Source organism: Citrus clementina, unplaced genomic scaffold (assembly GCF_000493195.1).
Source record: "Citrus clementina cultivar Clemenules unplaced genomic scaffold, Citrus_clementina_v1.0 scaffold_6, whole genome shotgun sequence".
Classification (NCBI taxonomy): domain Eukaryota; kingdom Viridiplantae; phylum Streptophyta; class Magnoliopsida; order Sapindales; family Rutaceae; genus Citrus; species Citrus x clementina.
The window spans coordinates 10,785,630-10,800,797 of NW_006262139.1; the positions used below are offsets into that span (position 1 = coordinate 10,785,630).

General features: G+C 33.9%; 1 protein-coding gene across 1 annotated transcript in view; it reads right to left on the reverse strand.

Moving 5' to 3' along the window:
- LOC18039292 (syntaxin-71) overlaps positions 1–3,185 on the reverse strand; it is a 3,816-nt gene extending 631 nt beyond the window's left edge. Inside the window, exons 1-8 of the mRNA XM_006428751.2 lie at positions 2,763–3,185; positions 2,275–2,400; positions 1,676–1,835; positions 1,128–1,213; positions 927–995; positions 811–855; positions 654–716; positions 483–559 (exon numbers count right to left, since the gene is read on the reverse strand). Coding sequence (XP_006428814.2) covers positions 483–559; positions 654–716; positions 811–855; positions 927–995; positions 1,128–1,213; positions 1,676–1,835; positions 2,275–2,400; positions 2,763–2,918 — 782 coding nt within the window. The 5' untranslated portion in view covers positions 2,919–3,185. The remainder of the gene's footprint in view (positions 1–482; positions 560–653; positions 717–810; positions 856–926; positions 996–1,127; positions 1,214–1,675; positions 1,836–2,274; positions 2,401–2,762) is intronic.
- Positions 3,186–15,168: the final 11,983 nt, after the last annotated feature.

Below are 15,168 nucleotides of genomic sequence, written 5' to 3' on the forward strand. Positions count from 1 at the left end.
ACACTAGGATCAAAGCTTAAATGCAGTGACATCAAATTCTCTCTTTGCACTCAACATGAATTCATGGACCAATAATTTCTATCCCTCCTACTTTGTCAACTACCTCAACATCCAATAATCGAATTACTGAACATGCAACATGAGACTGACAACACCATTTAAAGTTATCCAACCAACTTGTCAACTTCACTACTTAAATACCTCAACCACAAAAATATCAATGACAGGAATTATAAATTTTTTCTACAGCTGCCAGAATGCCAGCATAAAACCATGCCATCAATTCTCAATCCTCAGACTTGGTTGTCCTTAGCAATAATAAAATTAGCATAAGAATTCCAAATCATGGAGATCTAACTGAATGGTCTGTTAAATTCTACATATTCCTCAACAAGGGCATATGGGGAAAGCTGACACACTTAAGTTGATAAAACAGTGGCGATGCATAAGTTTAAGCTTTTATGAAAGAGTAAAGTGCTTACTTGTATAAATAAGCAGCAATTCCCAGAATAATACACAGCAAAACTATGTCAATACAGAAATTTCGGCTAGACCTCAACTGGAACAGAACCAGAGATTATGTTAAAGAAACATACAACTGGAGACAGTTAGAGAAATATGGAATGCGAAATTCATAAGTTAAAGGTCATTACTTGAGTAACAGTGTGTTTAAGTCTAACATTAGTATTCTTAAGGTCAGCTGTAGCCCGGTCCACCTGTAAAGAGCAATGAAGATTGTTCAACATAAACTCTATACTGCAACAAGATAAGAGTTTTGAAAGCATAGAAGGATATAAAAGTGCTGCTGACCTTAGTGTCAATTTCATCCATCAAAGGAACTTGTCTATCCACTTCCTGCAAATCCCCTGAAGATGGTGAACAAAATGTATGCAAATTAACTAATAGTTTAATTCAAGCCAGAATACCTCGTTCATATCATGGGCCATATTCTTCAAAGTATCCAGGCCTTCTGAAATCATATCCAAACCTTGATCCTGTGTGATTGTCAAAACAGATAAATTTCAAAAACCCGGGCTGGAAAAGGCATAAATTAGGAACCATACATGCTTACTTTTAGTTTACAAAATCATGCTGAAAGAAGCTGCAACTTGAGATATGTGACTTGCCTGCTTCATTTTACGCATCTCATACTCTTGCCTGAATTGACTCGACTCCTCAGTTTGTTGAAAGTATTCATCATCAAACCGCCCATCTACACAACAGGTAAGTAGACAGCAAAAATGAATCACATAATTTCCACACTAATAACATTTTCATGTGACTATATAATCTTCAAAGAGCAAAATAGACATAAGGTAACTAAAAATTAATGGGAAAAAGTTTAAATGCTTAACAAAAATTTAGAAATTGACCCCCCCCGCCCCAAAAAACAAAAAACTTCAAAAATATTCAAGTTAGGTGAAGATTGGCTTTGCAAAATGTAATGCAGTAATATTTTTCCATAACTTTTTGTTTTGGCATAAGAAAACTAACGTAAGTACTACATTGAATGCACAATTATTAGATTTTCTTGTACATTGAGAAACAATTTCTTTGTTAAAAGAGAAATACTGACATGTATATTAAAATCATATCGCAATAAAAGCCTATATATCCATTTAACAAATGTGATTTAAGGTCTGCAAAATGAATCCAAATAAAATCAACACTGCACCTGAATCAAACTTGATCTCAGTACGGGAAGCGGAAGCCCCCCAACCTCCACTTTGTTTTGGTGCAGCAGCAGTCCCATCTGGTATAGCTTGGATCCTATCAGGCAATGCAAGTACCAAGTCATTGCGAGCAACTAACTCTTCTGTTGAAAGCCCTTTAACCTGCAATAAATTGTAAGATTTATGCCATCAAGAACTAAGCAATATTGGTATACTATTGTTCAGGTGTATGATTCATTCAATAAAAACGGCTTCACCTGAGAAATGGACTGATACTAACACATTTCCTTTCTTTTCTTAGACATCACATCCCAAAATCAGTATGCAAGGAATAAACAGGCACTCAAATTATAACCATATGAATATTTACAAGCAATAACAAACAAAGGACTATGAAGTACGCAACCTCGACACATATTAACGTGTAGGTGATGAATCAGTCCATCAATGCATGGGTAGTTCAACACTCCTTATCAAAATCATGCAATTGTGGGTATAAATCTACATGCTACTTTTAGTGTCAAATGCATGCCTTAATAATGAACAGAATCTTTTAAAAATACTTCAACAAATAACTATTAAAAGAAATGTTGATACTAACCTTCTTTATGGCCAGTCTCTGCAACTTGGGGACCTCTTCTAACAATCGAGCCTTAGTCCTACGAATTTCAGCGTTCAAAGCCACCACAGATGCCCTGTTTTTTTCATTAGAAGCAGACTCCGCCTTCTGTAGATCAAAAACTCAAATTTCGGTAAATCAAACAAATAAAAAAAACAAAATTTAGCTAATCCCTAATCCGCAAAATGTAGGCATACAAAACCATAGATCTTCACATAAATTACTCTACTTTAACAACTAATTATCTTAAATTGATCTAAATCGGAAGATAATCACTCTTGTCTTCCTTCTCAGCTTTCTCAACAACTGAGCGCGAGCATAATTATTAAAGATAAATCGGAATTAAATTGGAATTTGAACTCGAGAAGAAACCTCACAGATCTTCAATTAACTCTATCTCAGATCCTATACTTGACTTTTTTTTTTACGCTAGTATGAGAAGTAGAGGAAGAGGTAGAAATGGAACTGACCTGAAGAGCTGCTTCGATGTCGGCCTCAACGGCACCGTATAGGCGAGCAAAGGCATCGTCTCCGGAGACATTGGTCTCCCTCTGCTTTTCGACGTCGTATTTGTCGTACTTCTTGCAGATCGAGTCTACTCTCGTTAATATGTCGATCACGCTCATTTTGAATAAATCACTTCAAAAATGGTGAGGATGAGAAGGAATAATTCAAAAAGGGAAGAGAAGGATTTGAGTTCAATTAATTTAATTTAATTTTTTTTTTTTTTTTAGTCGCAGTTAGTATTTGCAAGTGCGGGGGTAACCAACACCGGAAGTGAGAGAACTTGCCTGAGCCTACACTACATACTACAGCCTGTACAATTCCGCCTAGTAAACGCGTTCGCAAGCAAGGAAGGTCGATCCAGGAATGACACGTCGTTTAATTGCAATGGGCTTTTGAACGTCATGTCGTTTATTTACTAGAAATGGCTAATAATAAACGAGTAAACGACACCGCAGCGCCGCTCCGGTTGTTTTTACGGGCGCAAATTCAAAAAAACCAGTATTATTTGTCAATCGGTGTAATTTAAATTTTAAAATTTTTTGAGGTTTAAACGAATTTTTTTCAGACTAATTTTAGAAGACAGAATTAAATTGGACCGGATTATATTTAGAATTAAATTAGGTTGAATTAGAATGGATTATACATAATTTTGTTTTTCTTTTGGTACAACTTTTGACAGGACTTTATTGAATTGAATTTAACGAGGTTATAATAACTATTTAAATGGAATAAATATTCTTAAATTATATTAATAATAATTGAATTTAAAAATTTAGTATTCAACATTATTGTAAATAAATAATTAAATTTTTTATATTTAATATTCAATACTAGTCTAATAAATTTTGACATTTAATATAGTAAAAAATTATAGATTAAAACAATTACAAAGTTAATTTTTTACAATTAATATACGTAATATATTAGTTATATTAAGGAAAAAAGAGTGATAAATAGAACAACTTTTCACCAAGTCTTGTCCTATCTAAGGTAGAGGTGGCAAAAATATCCGTCCGGTCCGGACCCGGACCGTATCCGGGCATTGCGGGCCGGGTAATACCCGGCTCAGGTATGAAACTGGGTCGGTCTTGGGCATCACTTGATAAACCCAACACCCGGATTTTATTAAAAAAATTATAAAATATATATTATTTTAAATATTTTATATTTATTTGACTCATTTATTATACATATATAAAGTTTTAAACACTTAAAGTTTATATTTTCATGTCAAATTTTATTGAAATAAATTTAAAACTTATAAAATTACCAAAAAATAAAAAATATATACACATAATATTAAAAAATATAAAATTCGGATATCTGGATTAAAACCCGGCTCGGACCGGTTGCATCCGGGTAAGGTCCGGTCATGGCAATACCTAGACCTGACCCGGGTTTTGCCATCTCTAATCTAAGGAAAAACCCACATGAATAAATAAATAAATAAATAAGAATTAATAGTTCCATCTTAGACTAAAATTTGGACAAATAAACTAGTCTGATAGCCAAATCTTTTTTTTTTTTTGAAAAGAAATTATGCCTTTCATAGAATTAACTTGAGCACAAACACATAATGTCTGTTGGAATTTCATCCAACCATAATACAATTTTCTTCTTTTGCAAGGCTAATTTGACTAACTTATGAGCTATGTCATTACAATTCCTAGAGATGTGATGAGCTTTGAAGTTATGGAAATTCTTCCTTTTCTTCAGAATTTCAAAGATCAACCAGAAGATTTCAGCCATATTGCTTGTCTTCTTGTTTACTAGTTCAACTACTTCCAATGAATCAGATTCGAAAATTCCAGCAGTAACACCAGCTTTTAAAGCTACCTATAAGCCCCACTCCATGGCTGCAGCTTCAGCCATTGCCACATTCCTAGAAAACTTAGCAGTTTTAACAGTAGCAGCTTCGCAATTTCCTTCTGAATCTCTAATCACCACCCCTAAGCCTGTCACTTGATTCTCAGCATCCACATTTATTTTTTCCCAACCCTTTGGTAGAGGGCACCATTGATTATACTCCTCTACCTTCTGACTTGCAACATATGTCATCTCAGGTTGTTTAACTCTCCTAAATGATTCTACCACAGATTCTGCCCATGCAACTACTCTGATTGGATTTTCTTTTTTACCCTCAAACAACCATTTATTTCTTGCATTCCAAATAACCCATAGTAGAGCAGCCACTGAAGCTCCATCCCTTTTAGCTTGTTACTGGGGTAAAGCTTGCAGCAACCTAATTACATCCTGGTTTTGCTCTCCTTGAGAGCCACCTATCAATTGAGAATAATTCCAAATCTTCCTTGCCATTTTGCAATCCAGTAAAGCATGCGAAATGGACTCTATTTTGCAGCGGCATAATTGGCAAGTTGGTACCTATAGAACTCTCTGCTTCCATAAATTTTTCGCTGTTGGCAGTAGGTCATGAGCCGCTCTTCACAAGAAGATTTTCACCTTTTCTGGGATTTCAAGCTTCCGAATCATATTCCATTGGAAACAAGTGGAACAGCTTGGTGATCTGGGAACTTTTTTTGCATACCCACTTGATAGCCATTCTTGACAAAATAAGTACCTCTCTTGTCGTAGTGCCATATTAGTTTATCTTCCTTTAGCCTTCTCGGCAGCTGGATTTGAGAGATAGCTGCTATATCTTCTGCTGTGAAATGCTCCAAGAACAAATTTTCCTTCCAATTTTGTTCATTATCAATCAACTCTGCCACTGTGATATCTAGCATCATCATTGGGGCTGAAATTGGCTTAAAGGTTGATGGTTTGGGAATCCAATTGTTTTTATACACCTTCACATTCTTCCCATCTCCAATTCTCCATCTAGACCCTTTTTAAATCACCTGCCTCCCCCACAAAACACTTCTCCAAATGAAGGATTGTTTTGACCTCATACTTGCATCCATAAAGCCTGTATGTTTAAAATACATAGCTTTCAAAACTTTTGCAACAGCGAGTTTGGAAACTGAAGAATTCTCCACCATTGCTTTGCAACAAGAGCTTGATTAAAGCTTGAAAGGTCTCTGAATCCCAAACCACCTCTGACTTTGGCATGACTCATCTTCTCCCACCTTGCTCAATTGATGATCTTCTTCTCTTGCTTAGTTCCCCACCAAAACCTAGCCACTGCTCTTTGGATATCCTCACATAGCCCCATGGAAATTTTGAAAACACTCATAGCATATGATGGGATTGCTTGTGCAACAGCTTCAATCAGTATCTCCTTACCTCCACTTGAGAAATACTTATGCTGCCAACTACCAATTTTGTTCAAAACTCTGAGCTTGATTTCCTTGAAAAAACTCTTAGTCTTTCTCCCTATCATTGAAGGTAGGCCTAAGTACTTTTCATGCCAAGACACCACTTGCAGTTGAAAGATGTCTTTAATGGCTGAAATCTATTCATCCTTGGTGCTCCCCGCTGAAGTACATAGAAGATTTTTCAAAATTAAAGATTTGTCTGGATGCTATGCCATAGCACTCGAATAAGGCTTTTAAGTGTTTGCAGTTCTCCACTGTTGCTCTAGTAAAAATAAAGTTGTCATCCACAAATAAGAGGTGGGAGGTCTTTGTATCTTTGCCAAAATGAATTCGATGGATAAGTTTTTGGTGTTCTGCCTGCTCTAGAAGGCTTGAGAAAGCCTCAGCGCATAATATGAAGAGGTAGGGGGATAGAGGGCACCCTTGTCTGAGCCCCTTTTGGGGATGAATTACCCTTGTTGTTGTTCTATTAATAACAACAGAAAAAGAAACTATAGTGATACAATGCATAATTAAGTCAACCTATTTTCTAGAGAAACCTAACTTCAGTATTGTGTGCTTAAAAAAATCTCACTCCACTCTATCGTAAGCCTTGCTAATGTCCAATTTCAAAGCCACCAGCCCGTGTTTTTTCCCTTTACTGTGTCTAATTTTATGCAAACATTCATAACCAACAATGATATTATCAGTAATCAGACGATTGGGAATGAATGCACTTTGAGTTGGGGATTTGACTTGGTGGAGGATATGCTTTAGTCTATTTGCAATTGTTTTGGCTACAATTCTATAAATGACATTACACAGGCTTATGGGTTTAAAATCTATTACCGTCTGTGGTTTTTGAGTTTTCAGAATCAATACAATGTGTGTGTGATTAAGTGGAGAGATTGTGCCTCTATCATTTAGGATGTGGAGGTAGGTAGAGATAACACCTCGTTTTACTAAGCCTCAATGCTTTTGAAATAAGGTTGCTGGCAGTCCATCCAATCCCAGAGCTTTTATTGGACACATTTGGGAAAGTGATGTTGTTATCTCTTCCTCTATAAAAGGCTTGTCCAAATGGCTGTTTATCTCCGAGTCCACCTTCGGTTTCAATCGTTCAAGGGCAGCCTCTATTTGCATTTCTATTGGATTGGAAGTTGCAAAGAGGTGTTTGAAATATTCACCAAATGCCCTCTCAATCTCCTCTCAATCTTTCATCCACTCTTCCTGCCGATTTAGAATTCCCCAAATTCGATTCTTCCTTTTTTTGGAGGAGGCTTTTACATGAAAAAATTTCATGTTTTTGTCTCCCTTATTCAACCAATCTGCCCGAGATCTCTACTTTCAATATACTTCCTCATCTAACAGCAGCTTCTCAATCTGTTCCTCTGTGTTTTTAATCTTGTTTACTTCTTCATTTTGTTTATACTGATACTTCAAATTTGAAAGTTTTTTCTTCAGCTATTTCAGCTTTTCTTTCTTGCCATCAAATTCCTTCCTACTCCATATCTGCAGTTGTGCCATTGAATTATTAACAGCCCTCTTGAAAGTTTCAACTAGATCTTCCTCACCCTAGCTTCTACACTCTATCCATTCTCGTCTCACTATTCTTTTGCATTCTTCATATGGTCTCCACATGTCCTCATAGTGGAGTCTTTGACAGGATTTCTTTTGGTGCCAATAAAACCGTGTCTTTTCTTGCATCTCTAACATAACGGGGATGTGGTCTGAGCACCAAGAATTCAAGTTTGTCACCATAAGCTTATAAGAATTTTGCTCTCAATCCTCACTCCCTAAAAACCTATCAAGCCTTTCTTCGATCAAATGGGGTCCATATTTTTTATTAGACCACATAAAAGGATAGCCCTTGCAACTTAAGTCTACTAAATTACATTCATTCACCGCCTCTCTAAACTCAGCCATCATGTTCGAGTTTCTATCATTGCTCCCTATTTTTTCATTCAAGTTCAATATTTTATTAAAATTGCCAAAGCACAACTAAGGATAGTTAAACAAACCTGCTAGCCTCCTTAGTAACGTCCAGGTATACAGTTTTTGCATTAATTCTGGATGACTGTATATTCCAGTGCATTTCCAATTATTCCCTTTCACCCCATAAATCACAGCATTTATATTATGGTTGCTGTACGATACAATATTGACATCAATTTCATCATTCCATAACAAAGCCAAACCGCCCCCCATCCCGATTCTTCCCACCTTAAGGCAGTTCTCAAAGCCTAGAGTTTTTCCCATATTTGTCATCTGCACAAGTTTCATCTTCGTTTCACAAACAAAAAGAATATGAGGCTTGTGCTCTCGGAGAATGTGTTTCAGAGCTAGGAATGTTTGGGTATTCTTAAAACCCCGAAAATTCCAACTTATGATTTTCATTGCTGTCGGCGGGGCTGGAAGCCAGCCTCCGCTGATATCTCTTACACTGTTGAGTCCAACCTTTCCCCCACCTCCATGGTTGTCACACCCCAACTTAGTTTGAGCTTAGCTGAGGGGGAATTGTCTGCCTCTTGACTCGGTTAGCATTTGGTTGGACTTGCCATCTTTGGTCTTTTGCTTTTTGGGCTACTCATTCTTGTATTACAGTTGGCCTACTTGGTATTGTTAAGTTCTCATTGGGTGCTGCCTTTTTTGTTTGATGTTCGAGCTTGGTTTTTTCATCTCCTCCATTTAGTCTTAGGTTTCTTAGAAGAAAAATCCGCATTCACAATTTTTTCATCCGAACTCATTTGGGCTGTATCAGTGGAATTGGGCTGGTGAAATGTTTGACCCACTAGAAAGTGCTTGTTCAAAGTCTTTCCCTCCAAATTTTCTTATACTTTTCGGATTCCTACTATCTGACTCGAGTTTTTAAAACTCTCCTTGTTATCAACTGCACCAAGCTGTTTTTTGTTGTCAGTTTGCTGCAATCTCGGTTCCTGCCCCTGAGTTATTAATGTTTTCTCAGCTACCTCAGCCACGTGTTTTAATCTTATTTGTGAACTACTGACTTCTTTCTGGTGTTAGGTTGACCCTGCCCTGACTTCTCCTCCTGGGTTTGGGTATTGAGGATGGTGGGTGCATGTGTTCTTCGAGTCCTCATTTCTTTTGTTGTTCTTCTATGCTCCCTTACTTCTTTTTCCTTATTCCTCTGACTCCTTATCTAATCCGTCAGTGGAGCTGCTTTTAACCAGGCCCCACACGCCATCTCCTCCTTTGGTTGGCCCTTATACATCGCACACTCTTTGTATTGATGCCCAATGAATCCACAGCAGAAATAATATTCTGGTAGCTTCTTATAAATCACCCCAACTGGAATTTCTCCTCCATCTTCTTGTTGAATCTTGAGGATCTTTTTTAGTCGCTTGGTAATGTCTATAGATATTCTGACTCACACATATTCACCGAAACAATCCCCGGTTGCATCCGTTGCTACATCTTCTACTTTTCCAATCTTTGAGCCAATTTCACGGATTATGCTGGTATCCATACACAGCAGTGGCATATTATGCAGTTGTACCCAAAATAAAACATGTGAAAAAGGTTGTTCTGTGATATTGCCAATGCCACTTGGCTCTTTGAGTACAATAAGAGCACAATCAAAATGCCATGGTTCTCATATTAACACTCTCCGTTTATCTTCTTCTAAGAAAAACTAAAATATAAAGATTTTATTTCGCAAACTTTCAACTTTGACTACCCCCACTGGCCTCCAGGCTTGTTGTAAAGTTGTTCTAATACCTTCGTGACTGATACTTCTTGTAGTAAGGATTTTGCCCACCAAGCAGCCTACCACAATCTTAACTCCTTTTTCATTCATATTACCCCCAAATATAATTTTGTCTTCTTCCTCTTCTTCAAGGGTTATTGCACTACACTTCTTAAATAATTCATTTGTTTCCATTCTTTAAAGGAGGCTCTAAATAACTTTAATGCAACGTAACCACCTTACCAGCTTCGTTTCTTTTATGTTCTTGACTCTTCACTCTTGACTCTTCACTCTTGTTTCTGTTTTCTCACACTCCTAATCGATTAATACTCACACCTACCCTTTAGTCCCAATTTAAGATTGAGGTCTCTGAAGAAAAAAAGAAAAGAAAGAGTAAAACTAAAGTCAAATTTACGCCCAACTAGTGTGCAGCTTTCCGAACCATAAGGATCCAAAATTTACTTCCATTCAGTGTTCTCTCATTTAGAGAGAAAACACTCTCGAAGGAAGATCCAGTAGAGCTGGACTTAACTTATAATGGAGTCTTCTGGCTATTGATCAGTAGTTTGTCTAATAGCCAAACCTAATGTCAAATAGAATTAATTTTTTTGTCCTAAAATCTAATTCAAGAACATAATTTATCCAACTCCTAAATATAGTATAATTTTATAATCTATAAATATATCATGATATGAGCTTTATTGAAAACTGAGATTGACTCGAAAATTTACTTTTATTAACGAGAAGAAAATCCTTATTATTCCATATTTTTGCAAAAGATAGAATGAGTTACTAATTAAAACACCTATTCGCCATCGGGATGGGCGCCCAATAGCATAATTTAAGTGATTTTAAAGAAGGAATGACATACATCCTAATTTTATCATAGTTTCCAAAGTAACCAAAGGGAAATTATCTATCCAACACTCGTCATTAGAGTTCATGAACACACATCCTATTCTTGGACTGTTAAAATCATGACGCAATTTAACAATTGATTGACACTAAAAAATGATAATTTAAAAATGTATATTTAATAAGTGTAAAATTATCATTTTTTTCATTTTTAGTATTAATTAATGCGCTCATTATTCTTAAATTATTTTAATACTTCCCTAATAAATTCTTATGTTAAAAATAATTTGTAATATGTTAATTTTTATATTGTAAATATTTCAAGAATAAAGAGGGAATTAGAACAAAAAGCGGGAATAAATAAGAATTGTTGAGGTTATTTGGAATATATTATTGAGGAGATGTAATTAATAAAAAAAAGAAAAAAGTGAGCAAACATGTTTGTGATGGTTAGGTGACCATTTTGCCACTTGACCATCACACTTTTCTATGTAACTATATATTAAAAAATAAAATAATAAATAAAAAAGATGTGCCCCTTACCTTTTAAAGGAAAGGAGAGGAAGGGAATGGAGGAAGCTAAGACTGAGCATTAAGTGAAATTTCCTCTATTGTGTATTTTATTTTCTTGTAATATATTTTAGAAATTTATTAAATAAAATAAGTGTTTTGTTTTTCAATATGAGTGGCTAATGTTCTAAACTGAAGTGAAAGGTGAAGTTCAAGGATTCAGATTATTAATTAATTACTCTCTCAAGTGAGTCTTAAAGTTTATTTTATTTGTTGTATTTTTTTTCTTTTATCAGTTTCTTTTATGTCATGTTAATTTATAGATCTATTTATGTGGTATTTTGACATAATGTCAATACTTCAATATAGTTGTGGTACATTAAGTACTTGGTTCCATATTTATCACACTAATGGTTAGTTAAGAATTAAATGACATAATAATTAACTGAAAAAATAAATGTAAAATACAAATATAAGAGAGTTGTTATAATCATAATTTGAAATTTGAGAGTAGATCTCGTAACCTTAGCAGATTGATTCCTATTAATTTCTTTTTCCGCATTTAATTTTCTTTATTTAATAAATTGGCTACTAAATATTTAATTCTCTGTTGTTTGACCCTAGACTTTCCGGGTTATATTATAACTAAACATTCTTACACTTAGGAGTAAACAATATTTGTGAGTCATTATCAGTGATGGAGGTAAACATTTTTGTAACAATTGATTTAAGTCCTTAATGAAGAAATGGAATTACACATAAAGTTGCTACATTTTATCACCCTCAAACAAGTGGTTAAGTTGAATTAGCAAATAGAGAGATAAAACTAATTTTGTAAAAGATAGTTAACACAAACCATAAAGATTGGTCTCTTCAATTGACTGGTGCACTTTAGGCGTATCATACTGCATTTAAAACATTTTTAAGAAAGTCATCTTATCGGCTTGTTTATGGTAAACTTTGCCACTTATCAGTTGAACTTGAACATAAATCATTTTGGGTTATTAAAGCTTTTAATGCAAATCTTGATGGTGCTAGTAATGTGCTTAAATTACAATTGAAAAAACTTGAGGAATTAAGAAATGATGCATATGAGAATTCTAGAATTATTAAGGCAAAAACCAAAGTTTTTCATGATGAAAGAATTTTTCAGAAAATATTTTAGATTGGTAAAAAAATACTACTTTATAACTCTTGTCTTCATTTGCTTCCAAGTAAGTTAAAATTAAAGTGGAGTGGTCCATTTGTTGTAAAAAATATATATCCATATGGGGCCATAGAAATTAAGAATCCAAAGGATGATATCACATTTAAAGTTAATAGTCAAATATTGAAATCATATATAGAATACCAACCATGTGACGCAGACACTAAAATCAATTTTAGTGACCTACCAAATCTTGACTAAGTCTTTTTTTTTTTAACTTTTTTGTCATTTTGCTTTACTGTTACTTTACCGTTAGGGTTATTTAATTTTTTATTTCTTGAATAGAGCGCATTTCGTTGTTTTTTTTAGTATGTTTATTTGACAATTGTGTTTCATTTTACCGTTTTTTATCATTGTCATGTGTATCTACATGAGAAGGATCATTTTCAAACATCTTAGAGAAGTTTTACGTTTAAAATTTTACCTAAGAAGCTTTCTCCGAGTTTGTAAATCACATCTTATTTGAGATTTATGACCACCAGTATTAATATCTTACGTTGAGGATCTATAAAGACAACTCAAAGAAATAGAGGGTAGTATTTTTGAACTCCAATTGGAACTTGAGGTAAATTTAATAAAAAGATGAAGGTCAGTTACATGTTTGATTACATTCATTATGTGTTTTTATTTTGTTGTTTTCCTTCAGTTTTGACTTAATTTTGCGGATTTGATTCTTTGATAAGTTTTGATTCACTTTCCCGCATGAATGATGGATAATAGTACTCCGTGACTTTTTAAGTCGGCATTTTCAATTTCCTAGAATAATTGAAACCCCAAAATCAAGTATAGAAGAAATACAATATAAATTGCATAAACGTTTTCCTTCTATCCCTCAAAATACTCTTTAGAATATTTACAAAATTCGTTGTGAACGACTGTGTTTGTTAATGATCAATGTGATTCCTGCTGATATTTATTGGTTAATTGAAGCAAATGTTCAATTGGCAGGTGAGTTTTCTGATCCATTGTTTCTTACATGTCTGGTTTTGGTAAAAGCACATTTATTAAAAGAAAGAAAAGATTAGCAACTTGACTCTAATTGTACTAACTATATAAAACTTGCTTGCAATAAATCACGTTGTAAAACTTTAGGAATGGTTTTTCTAAGTCGTGAAGATAAAATCAACTTCTTTAAGGGTGGCATGAGTAAAGAATTGTTAGATGATATCTTACGATCTCTTGAAACGCATCTGAGCGGATATGTGTCCAAAAAGAAAGTGCACGATTTGGTCTTGGGAATCTGACTTAAAAAACTCTGTTTGTCGGTTTATAAGAAAACTGGGTGGGAAGCCTATTCTCAACTCATAGAGAGCGCTCAAGCCGTTACTAGACGTAAAATCAGAGGAAAATGGGAGCCAAAATCACAACTACCAGTAAATATTTTTTTATTTTACAATTCTTTTATCTTTTGAATTGTCACATCATCATCACCATCATCATTATTATTATGATTATTATCATTATTATTATTAGGTGTGATTTTATATCTAATCACTGTTTACTTTTTCTTTTTGCTTTTTTTTTTATTTGCTTTTGAATTATTGAACTCAGACTTTACGCATCATTTGACAAACACACCACCCCACTTACACTTGTGTATCATTGTGTCCATCACCAAGATCTTTAAATATGTGCTCATTTTTAAGCACTCACAAATTATTATTTTTTAGAATTGTTCCAATGGCAGCACCTTCGAACAAACAACTTAAGAATATTTGTATGCTTTCTAGATTTTGTTATGGAAAGTATAAGGAGTTCGTTCAGACAGCTGTAGATCTTAGTCATGGTATAACAAAGAGAAAATTACATCTTATATATGAAAGAGGTGATCGAGGGCTATCAAAACTTGTCTCATAAGTTGTTTTCGTTATAAACCTTCTTTTTTTTTTAACAATCACAATTTTCGTCATTTGAAATAATTTTATCGTTATAAATAACAATTTTACATTAAAACATGTTAAGTCAATACATAAGTTTGTACTTATATTAAAAAAATAAAAACGAAAGTTGCCACCAATTTAAAAAAAAAACCAAAAAAAAAAGAGCTTGTTACTAGAAATAGAAAGAATACTCACGACACAATAATAAAAAATTGTGCGCATTGTAAGTAACACTATTGTGATGTAAGCATATACTAAATGACATCTATACATGTTGGGTTGATGAAATGATGTTATAAGAATTAAGGAAGATAAACATAAGATATAAAAATTAAGTTGGTAATTAGTTTTGTGTATATGTTTCACAAAGCCGCTCTTGTTTATTGTACGTTTTGTGTGCTTGTCCAAAATATATGATAGATTCTTGATGAAATGTAAATGACTAATACGAATATGAGAGCATATACAATAAAGTGAAAAAAATGCGATGCACATCCTATGACAATTTTGTAACAAATATGATGATAATAATTAATAAACTAATTCTTTACAATGGTTCTTTTGTTTTTATACAAATTAATGTTCTGATCATAAGGGTGTTCAGAATTCAAATTGAACCAATCAAATTAAATGGTCTAATTCAAATTAATCCAATTTTTATAATTTTTACTTTGTGATCGAATAGGATTTGATCATAATTTGTAAAATCCAATTACAAGATTAAACTATTTAATTATCTTTCTAAATCTAATATAAACCAATACAATCCGTTGCATATATATCATTTACCTTTCTAAAAGTAAACACGTACGTAAGTGAAGTTCATGGTTAAGTGCTAAGTACATTTAATACTTATTAATTTCACTTTCTTACGAGCACTACTATTAAGAAAAATTTTAACTTTATTTGTTTCGTCTTTATCAAAAAGTAGCCAAGTAAGTTTGATAATTGTTAAATTTA